Below are 11,548 nucleotides of genomic sequence, written 5' to 3'. Positions count from 1 at the left end.
CGAGTGAGGACAAAGCATGCTGAAAAACACTCGTGTTGGTCTGTAGGGTCAGTCGTCAATCCAGAAAGCAACCAGAGTGGCGTTCTCGTGTATAAGAGCCATCATTCCGTGGGGTGTAAGGACCCAATAGAGGCTTGAAGCGGGGACGTTACAAGCAACTATTAATTAAAAAATTTATAATTTTCTTTTTGATAAATAATTTTATAATTTAATATGTTCCTTTATAAGATTATAATATCATGTACGAAGAATTTTTTTTTATATTTATATATAAATTATTCAACATTATATTTTAGTTGCTCAACTTAATTTTATTTATAATCAAAATGTTTATTACATAAATCCTAACAACATATACATGCTCCAACAACATGAACACCATGAAAAGATCCCTTGTAACAAGCAAAGATATGAAGCCCCCTCATCTCACTATACAACAATATTTACTCAACCCGTTCAATGTGAAATTATATATATTAAATTTTTTAGAAAATTATAGATCACTATACTACATTTATACATAATCCTCTAAAATGAAATAAATTAGATTGAAACTTACACATGTACCCAAAATATTAGAAAAATAATTAATTTTTCTCTATATATTATATAATTTGAAAAGAATTTATAGTACACTCCACCATTGTACATCTCTATCTATTTCAATTATAGTTTTTTAAGTATATTTTTTTTTATATATATAATCATGTATATCTTATCTATTTTAGACTAACAACATGTATCCACAATCATAAAAAAGAATAAACTAAAACGTTTTCCTATATAGGGAAACAAATAAAGATCTATATACTAGAATGGAGTTGCTATAGAATTATTCAATATATGTTTCAGAAAAGTTATATATACAAGTTTGAAAGTCATATATGTAAGTAGAGCATAGGAGAGAGTACTAGCTAGTAAGTATATAGTGATGATGGTGGGTTAATAGTCAAACCTGACGCAAAGTGCATATGAGAGAGTCAAGTTTGGAACCTTTGATGTGGATAGAAAGGCAAATGAATCAGAACAAAAAGCAAGTAATTCACTTGGGGAACACGACATATATACACTCACACACATATATATTATATATATAGCTGTATTCACTTGTATTCAACCTCTTAACTTTTCCCTATTATTATTACTATTACTACTACTACTAATAAGACTGGTATAGTGATATTACAACCCACAACGTACTATATATACTATTTGTCCATATCTCCATAATTCAGCTCAATAATAATAATAATAATACAATTAGTGATTATTATTATTACATTTTTTTTATTAAGGGATACCAGTCACTATAATGAATAGTGTTCCTCTCAAAAGAAATATTTATAGCTTGGTTTGTCAGCAAACTATTTCAAACAAAAACAGTTAATCTGTCAACAAATCGTAAAGCGATATATTATATATATAAATACATATATGTCTATAGCTTCAATAATGCACACTCTTGATCAATTCTTGATTTTTTTCAAGATTATATATATAATTGTGTGTGGGGGCAAAAAGGTAATCATCTTGAGCTTTTTCAAGAAGCTAGAGTGGGTTTCAATCAGAAATTTATATAATAATGGATGGGAAAGAGTGATTTTTTTCATGTATTATTTCATGGAAAGTATATATAGTATTACTAATAAAAAGAAAAAAAGAAATTTATTGCATATCCAAACTACCCCTTTTAATTATTTGGTGGTTAGAATCTTGTAAAGTCATGAACCTAGCTAAACAAGAGGGTTCTATATACAAAGAACCAACTTTTTTTTTTTTTGTATTATAAAAATTCTTAATTATATATTTAAGATTTTTCAACATTAAATTAATATATACTCAACTCTCTTCTCTAATAATAATGAAAAGTTGAATTTGAACAATAACACAATTAATTATTAATTCCACATAACATTTTGTAACTAGTAATAATAATAATTAATTGAGTAGCTAGCTAGAGAAAATATTTGTAGTAAAATTAAGTCATATATATATTGTGATGATGATGATAATTAAAAATATATCCGACACAGACCAAGTTGCATAATAGATAGCTTGTCTTTTTATATCTAAAATTTTTCATTTGATTTTATAATTAGTATTGAATAAATTAATAGGAGGACTAGAATTCTCTGAGAAAGTTGATAGAGCAGGATAAAGATATGTAGGGCATAGGGCACACTGATCACCATCAAAGCTAGTCACTACCAAAAACCTTAACATTTGTCTTTTCACATTGTCTTCATTTGATCATACACTGATACTGTTTTCTCATCATGTAGATTGATATGATATATCATAAAACACTATAATTAATTATTGAATATTTCTATACACTACACCAGAAGAATTTTCGTATCATGTGATTATATACATGAATAATATAGCTATATAGTCAAGTCTATATATGCACTTGTTCACAATCTACAAAGATAATATTCAAAACTTAGGTAGAAGAAAGGAAATAGAAAGAATTCTACAATTGAATTTCATGTATTTTAAGAATAATATGATACATAGAAAAATTGTTGAATAGTAATTTTTTAAAATCACTAATATATAAGGAATGAATTATTATTTTATTTTTTAAAAAATTAAAATAACCTTCATTGCTGTTGTTGTTTTTTTAATAATTAATAATTATTTAAATTGCAGCAATAATCAAAGCCAAGAATCACTTGGATATTAGTCAAGATGCATTGCATGGAGATCCATTGAATCCGGAAATGCAGCAGCAAGAATTAGAAGCAAGCAAGGAAATCTTATGCTAAAGTACTTGAAACTTATCATTCTTTTCACCAACAAAAAGTCGAGTTGAATTGGGTAAAAGATGGTGATGTTAACTCAACTTTTTTCCATATAGTAGCATTAGAGCTATAGAAGAACTTAGAATAGAGTTTTAAGTTTTAACGATTACTAATGCTAATGGAATATTCAGGTAGATGATCCTCTTTATATAAATATATATATATATATGAATACTACGTGCCAAGTCACGTATGTTAATTTTATTTTAATTTTTAATTTTTTTTAATATCATAATTTTAAAATTAATAATATTCAATGTAATGATAATCATTAAAATTTGAAAGCATAATAGTGATTTAAATAAAAATAAAAATTATTATTATACTTTGTAATAGTAATTAAAAAAAATTAGTATTCGTCCTAAATTTATTTTCGCAATTAATGAAAATGCTCATCCGGTTAAACTATCAAAACATTCAAATTTATAATTTAAAATAATATTTAACATTTAACTAATTCTAAATATCAAAATTAGAAAATAATTTTTAATAAAAAAATAAATAATATGAATAAATTTATTATTAATTGCAACACTTTAGGTGGATTAATTATATTTAGGTTTAACTAACTACATGGATGCTGATCCTTTACGTGGCAATATTTAATAATTTGTTATTTTTTTAATTTTAAAAAAAGAAGTCACCCAATAATTTCTCATAAACCAAGAATTGTGTTATATAGGCACATTTTATATAGAATATATACTAATATTACTCAATAATTTGGACAAATACACTTACAAAACCATAAATAAAATTGGTCATGTTTATTAGTTATTAAAAACATTTTGTAATTGGAGTTATGAATTTTAGAAATATCTTTTCGAACTCAAAATTTTAATCCCTTAAATTTTCTTGGCCCGTGAGACCCCAATTTCTCCATAGGAGACGGATTTCTAAAACATAGTAACACTATTTCTCTAGTTTATATTATTTTATTTTTCATTTTTGTGCCACAGATTGTATATACATACAGTATGTGAATCTAGATAACACTAGTCCTTTAGTTTTAGATTCATTAGGATTGTTTGTAGTTGGTTTGTTTGGAAATTTATGCTGGTTTCTTTTTGAGTTAGTGAAAGGCCTATAGATTTTAGAATTTTTGCTTGAATGTTTGCACAGTATGATGAAGTTTTTGAGTTAAATTTTTTAAATTTAGTTTTGAGCTTGGGAGATCTCGGTCAGTGTCGTGTTGGGTTGAAGGCTGAAATGGTGGATAGTTGATTTCATCTTGTTGTTTGTTATTGATTTTGTTCTTTTTTGGGTGAACTGATATAATGGGATACACTGTTAACTTTGTTATAGATTTGTTTTATATTGATTTTGTTCTATTTCGCGCCATTATTTATGGCTTTGGCGCCTTACAAGGCTTTAGCACCTATTATATGGTTGGGCCCCTAATTATTTAGGGTAATTTGTTTAAATTTTTATGTTTTTTGGTATTGAATGTATAAGAAAATTTTGATAGAAGAATATTTTAAAGTTAAAGTTATGCACTATACAGATTTATTAGTCGGAATAAAAAGATTATTTTAGTTAAGGTATGATTTAAAAAATATTTTAAACTGAAATAAAGTTTAAGAGGGTTTATTTTAAATGCTAATTCCTACTAGCTATATTTTGGTTTATATTTTTTTAAGGAATTTTCGTGTTTGAAATTTTAGTATTCAGATTCTAATATTATAATTAATTAAATAAATTGAAAAATAAGAATCTTGAGGATCTTGTAATAAAGGGAGGTGGGAACATTAATGGTCTAATGAGAATATATTGCTTCAGATATATTTGGGAAGTCAAATTATTATGGAATTTTTGTTTGTTCTCAATATTATGGGAATGTACCAAAATTATTACATTATTTGTATTTTTAAATAATTTCTGGATGAGTGGTATTAGCTTTTTTATGGAAGAAATGGAAGTACAAATTTGATGGATGAGCTGGGCCATTGTTTATGGCTTTGGTGCCTTTCAAGGTTTTCGCGCCTGATTTATGCCTAGCCCCTAATTATTTAGGATAATTTGGTTAAAATTACAAGATATCATTAATTATAAAAAATATTATAAAATTTAATAGCTAACAATTATGATATGTAATTATGAGATTATTGCCTCATTAGTTTATTATGGATAACATAATATTAATTTTCGTATATAAATTATAAATGTGAGATTTTGTAATTAATTGGAGGTAGGAACATTTATTGTGAATTGAGAATATTTTGTTTTATTTTATTTTTATTTTTGGAAAGATATTGAAATAAATGAGAAGTAAATGCTAATGAAGTATTGAGATTATTGCCTTATTAGTTGTATAGGAAGATACTAATATGAATGGTTTTTATAATAATTTGAATGGTATAATAATTAGGAGGTAATCTTTTTAAATAATAAATAAGGAAGTATTATGTCATAATACCGAATTGGATTAATTAATATTAATTTAATATTATTAATTAAATGTATAATTAAGTGGTATTAGAAAAAATGTATTTTGAATGTGAAGAGTGCAATCTTAAATTTTAAGGATATTAATACAATTTTGATTTAATTTAGGCTGAATAAAGATTATAGATACCATGTTTTACGCTATAAATAAAATAATAAACAATTTGACTTATTAAGAATTTTGACATGTTTTAGTCTAAAAATAAGTAATACTTTTAAGAGATAAAATGAAATAATTAGTATATAATATTTTGAATATTTAAGAAATAATGGGTATTAAAAGGAAAATTTTATTTATGTTTATTTTTAAAAGGTTAAGGTAAGGAATAGGGATCCTATGAAGGTTATGAACTATATTGCTATAATTTAGTTGTTACTAGCTAAAGGGTACTCCATTTGGCTAGTTCTAGTATTTTATAAGGAGACCTAGTTGCTTAGTCTTGGTAGTTGGTTGAATTTATTCAGTTTGAATAGTTTTCTAATTAAAGTTTTATTCTGTTTTTTGATATTTTTTCAGGTGGAACTTCAGTATTATATTGAGTTGGGAGCGTTGTTAGAAGATGTTATAGCTTTATTGTCTAAATTTTCGGGGGCAGTTTTGTCCCATGGGGCTCGCTCTTAGATTTTAGCGGCCTATGGTTGGCAAAGCATGCTCTGCGGTTAGACGATGAGCTATCCTGGTTCGAGGAGGTTTTAGCGCCGGTGGCGGACGTGGGCGTCGTAAATTCATGAGTGATTTTAATCACTTTGTCAAAACAAAAAAAAAAAAACATTTTGTAATTTTATTGTTAATTTGTGTGGGACAAAGTGCGTGTGCTATAGTATGGTGCATGAACTCTATATCTATATTAAATAAAAGACTAATTTGTAGCATAAATATTTAAATATTTTAGTTTAATTTTTTACGGTAAAAATACTAAAATTATATTTCTTCTATAGTTATTACTTAGACTTTAAGTGTCAAGCAGGGCCATCTTAAACATTTTGGAGGCCCTGTTCCAATCTTAAATTTTAGGCCCCTAATAAAAAAAATTATTTTATTATAATAATTGTTATTTATTTAATTACAACTTTAAGTAAGTATCAACCTTCTATTTAAAAAAGGCCATTCTTCGCACACTTTTTGAAGCGAATTGATCAACCATCTCTTCATATTTTACAGTTTCTAAAACATCATTTTCAATCGCGATCAATGCTAATCCATTAAGTCTTTCTTGTAACATGGTAGACCGCAGGTAGGACTTCAACAACTTCAATTTCGAAAAACTTCTTTCTGCAGAAGCAACTGTCACAGGAATAGTCAATAAAATTCTGTACGCAATAATTGTATTAGGAAAACAATCTACGCCTTTCAAAAATTTCAATATATCAATAGCTCTCATTTTTTCCCTAGGCAAGATTTCTCTTAATAACTTTAACTCCACATATAATTCATTTCCATCAATATCATATTGTTCATTATGTTTCAATGCCTTTTCAAAATGACTACAACAAGACTTCAAACATGTATTGTCTAATGATTGGAGCTTATCAGAAGTAAACAAAAAACCAAAAATATTTTCATATTCTTCATATTGTTCAAATCGCTTAGTAAGAGAAACAATGGCTTGATCAACAAGGTAAAAAAAATAATTAATTCTAAAAAATTCTTCTCCTGATAACTCAATAGATGGGGTATTCAAATTCTCATCAAATTGTCTTTTTCTTCTAATTGTGCGTCTTTGAGGAAAAATTGGATCAATATTCATATCAATAGCAATTTCCTTAGCACTATTCAAGGCATCATAAAAACCTGTTTCTCTATATTTTTCAAAAAAATAAATTAACCCTTTTATTTTTTCCATAGCAACATCAATAAGCATATCTTTTGATTGTAAAAGCTTGCTAACTAAATTAATAGCAGATAATATTTCAAACCAAATAATAATTGCTATTAAAAACTCAAAATCTCCAAGCTCATTTGTTGCTAAGGATTTTGCTTCACTTCTTATTTTAGAATCAAGTTCATCTTTTTCTGACACTTCAAGTAAAGCTTCTCTAAAGTCTGATATTTGAAATCTTATAGCTTTAACACTATCTACACGACTTTCCCAACGAGTGGATGACAATGATTTTGGAGTCAATCCTTTCACATTATCTTTCAAAATTTGCCATCTCTTAGTAGAATTGGCAAAAATCGTATATATGCGCTGGATAACTCCAAAAAAATCTCTAGCTTTACTACATGATTCAGCCATGTCACATAATGTCAAATTAAGACTATGACATCCACAAGGAGTATAAAAGGCTCTTGGATTTATGTCTAATTTTTTTTTTGTACACCTTGATGTTTTCCTTTCATATTTGACCCATTATCATAACCTTGTCCTCGCACATCAAATATGTCAAGATTAAGTTTTTTCAACTCATTTTGTAAAACATCAAAAAGTCCTTGACCAGTTGTATCATTCACATTTTAAAAATCCTAAAAAAGATTCTTCAATGTTAACCGAATGTGAAGAAACATCCACATATCTCAATATTAAGGACATCTGCTCTTGATGACTAACATCAGGAGTACAATCAAGTATCACAGAAAAATACTTTGCTTGTTTAACTTTTTTAATTATTTCAGTTTTGATTGCAGAAGCAAGCAAAAGTATTAACTCATTTTGGATGTTATGTCCAAGATAATGATTGTGAATATCATCATTTGTGATGCGTTTAACATGTTCTTGGACAACAGGGTCAAACTCTGCTAACATTTCAATTAAGCCCAAAAAATTTCCATTACTATTTTGATACAATTTCTCATTAGAACCACGAAAGGCTAAGTTATGTTTAGCAAGAAATTTCACTATTAAAATAATTCTTAGTAAAACTTTTTTCCAATGATCTTTTTCTTTTTCAATTAGCCTTTGAGTAGTTTTATCAATCGTTTGATTCTTTTTAAGCCTTAGACGCAATTCATACCAAGTGGTCATATATTTAACATGTTCCATGCTAATCTCATGCTCTTTAAGTCTTTCACCAATATGCGCCCAATCACTAAAGCCTTCATTTGTTAACATGCCTCTACCAATCCCACTTTTAAAAACTTTACAACAAAAACAAAATACTCTATCTAACTCTTTTGAATAAACAAGCCAATCTCGATCACACTTCTCTCCATTTGATAAAACTCTAGTATACAAATTAGCAGTGAATCGTCTAGAAAATTTAGTTTTAGAACCACTCATAACAGAATAATCTCTTTTTGGACCCTTCAACACTAATAAATCAATCATTTTTGAATCAAGAGCATCCTAATTTCTTGGATCAAATATATCAAGCAAATGTTCAAATGGGTTTGATTGCTCTGCATTGTTATCATCATTATCCTCTAAAACATCTTCATTTTTAAGTGAATTATTCAAATGATCATCATCACTATTTGTAGTATTATGATTTTGATTTTCCATATTATCATTTTTAAATGACTCATCACTATTATTTTCCACATTAACATTTTCAATAGACACATCACCTCTACTTTCCATATCAACACTTTCATTTTGATTCTCAATACTAACATGTTCATTAGGAACCACATTTTCAAGAATTTCAACATCAACAATGTCATAATTATGATTTTTTAAAGAAACTAATGGTTCTTTTATAATAAATTTATCAAGAGCTCCTTTTTGAGATTGAGTTAACTCCTCAATTTTTTTCTTTTTCTTACGTTTTTCATACCCAGACTCATGTTTTCTAATATTGGGAGGCATAGTAAAAAAAAGAACTAATATAATATTTCAAAGAACAATCAAGAGAGTAATAATTAAATTAGAAGTGAATAAAGGAACAAAAGAATCTGGTATTTGTTGCTATTATAAATTCAATATCGCCAATTGTCCAATATCACAATCACCAAGTAAAAAAAAAAAAGCAAACCAACCACCAAGTGAAAGCTTCAATCTAAAAAATAAATATATATATTATAGAGATTAGAGAAAGAGAATATATATAAACAATATATAAACCTTATGTAACATTTATATTATATAATATATATAATATATATATATATACCTCGCTTTTTTTTTTTATGAGAATTGATGGCAGCCAAAAACTAAAATTGATTTAAAAATATGAGAAATGAAGAGAATAATACTGGTTTTCTTTTAAAAAAAAAAAGAATGAGAGAAAGAGGAAGAATGAGATAAAAATGGGAATGTTAATTATGTATTTATATAATAATTGTACATAACATTAATATTAACATTATGCTATGGAAAACTACCAATAACAACTTTTCCTATTCTCAATATTAATTCTTTTTATATTTTCAAAATAATAATAATAATAATAATACCCTATTATTTTGGGGCCCTGTGCAACTGCCCAGGTTGCACAGGTTATTAGCCGCCCATGGTGTCAAGTTATTACCCACATGTCATTTTTATATTTAAATTAATTTTAAATAAAAAATAAAAATTTAATAATTTGGACCATTTAAGAATTATTGCATGGTAATTTACTTAACACTTAACAGCCAAGCACAACAGAAGTGGTGTAGTTTCTTTCTATTTGTTTATATATAAACTAGGTAATATAGCCATTTTGTCAAAATACCAACAAACTCAGAATAAAATATTTAGAAAGTGAGGGACATATAGTATTAATATTTATATAAACTTAAGTAGCAGTAGTCTTTATTGGCTAAAAAAATATCATTGTATAATAGATTAATATAGTTACTTACTGATCAAAATTTGAAAAGCGTTTTGATCTTCATCATATTTTTCTGTAGTCTCATTCAAGAGATCATGTTTTTCTATCATCAAGATTGGTTCTATTAAATATTTTGACACAATAAAATTTTCAAACCCTTCTTTCAAATTGTACTCATTCAACTTCAACTTGTAAACAAATTCTTTCCCAAAGCCTTTGAATCTCTACAGAAACATCATTGTTCAAAGACAACTTATTAACCAATTTATTTGCTAATAACATGTATCTAGTAATATTTCAGCTACTTTATTAAATAAGATCAAAGTTATTTCAACAGTTTTGACATTGACTTTGATATGTATTTTGAACTTATATATTAGGATAAAAATTAGAAAGATGTCCTTACCCTTGACTGGGGGAGGTTGCAATCCTTGGTTGTTTTAGTTATCAGGCAGATTTTGCTCATTTCCTTTAGCCCTTACATACTGCCTTAGGTATCCTCGCGAGATGAGATTTTCAAGCTCGTCTTTCAGTTGATGGCACTCCTCAGTGGTATGCTTGATATCTCAATGGAAACGACAATACTTATTGGGACACTACTACAAAAAAATCATTTAATGTCCTTTTTTTCATGTCCAACAAAATTAGTGTTGGACATGAAATTTTTTTTAGGAGTTTTCTAGTCCAATAATGTTGGACTAGAAAAGAACTTCATCATGTCCAATAATGTTGGACTAGAAAACTAATAGTGGTGGTAAAATATTTTTTTAAAAAAAAAAAATTGGTTACTTTCTAGTCCAATTATGTTGGACTACTAGAAATTAATATTCAGCCCTACTCATGATCAGTATGTGGGTCAATGAGTTGGAAACTCATTATTTACCTATTCCAAAAATTCCATTATGTATTTTGTTTATCCTGAGATGGACCTTTCTACCTTGCTGGTCTCATCAATTAATAGTTCTTACTCACGTCTTGCTGTTATCTATATGGCAGTGAGTTTAAGTATTTTTATTAACTGTATTTCCGAGGCGAGTCAATTAAGTACATTTAATAATGTGTAATTTGAGCTGGTTCATATTCCCCCTTTAATACATGTATCAACTTTTTATTAATGCTTGAAATATAGATATAACACTCATATATACTTATTATATATGATATATATATCTCAAAACCCTAACAACCATTGTATCTCTCCCTTGCCAAAACCTAATACCTCAAAAGAAAACTTTTCATCTTCTGCATATTTTGGATCTCCAATCAAAGCTTGTAGATTTAATATATTAAATTTCAGATTTGTAGAAGGTATGAATAATTTTTTTTTTTGTCTATTGATGGTAGAAATTGATATAGGTTCGTACTTATATTTTATTTTTTAGTATTTTCATTTTCAAAAAACATCTTTTTGTAAAACCACCATATTTGTCTCTTCGTATGTCTTTTTTCAGTGATCTAGGTACTATTTTAAAAATAATTTATTGATCTACATTTTTTGTTAAGAAACGTTTTACTAAATAGAATTCTTTCAGTATCAAAAATTTATATTTTTATGTTGGTTATTTTTTTTGAAAAGGAACCTCAGTTCAGGATTGTTTAACGCC

At 27.0% G+C, this 11,548-nt stretch overlaps 1 protein-coding gene and 1 pseudogene across 1 annotated transcript; both read right to left on the bottom strand.

The window, feature by feature from the left end:
* Positions 1–6,340: 6,340 nt before the first annotated feature.
* On the bottom strand, positions 6,341–8,527 carry LOC115704093 (uncharacterized; annotated as a pseudogene).
* Positions 8,528–8,536: 9 nt separating this feature from the next.
* Positions 8,537–8,998, bottom strand: LOC133036089 (uncharacterized). The gene has a single exon (XM_061112568.1). It carries the CDS (start codon positions 8,996–8,998, stop codon positions 8,537–8,539), a length of 462 nt encoding a protein of 153 aa, XP_060968551.1.
* Positions 8,999–11,548: the final 2,550 nt, after the last annotated feature.

The sequence above is a fragment of the Cannabis sativa genome, chromosome 3 (genome assembly GCF_029168945.1).
Source record: "Cannabis sativa cultivar Pink pepper isolate KNU-18-1 chromosome 3, ASM2916894v1, whole genome shotgun sequence".
NCBI lineage: Eukaryota > Viridiplantae > Streptophyta > Magnoliopsida > Rosales > Cannabaceae > Cannabis > Cannabis sativa.
This window is presented reverse-complemented; position numbering and strand designations above follow the sequence as displayed.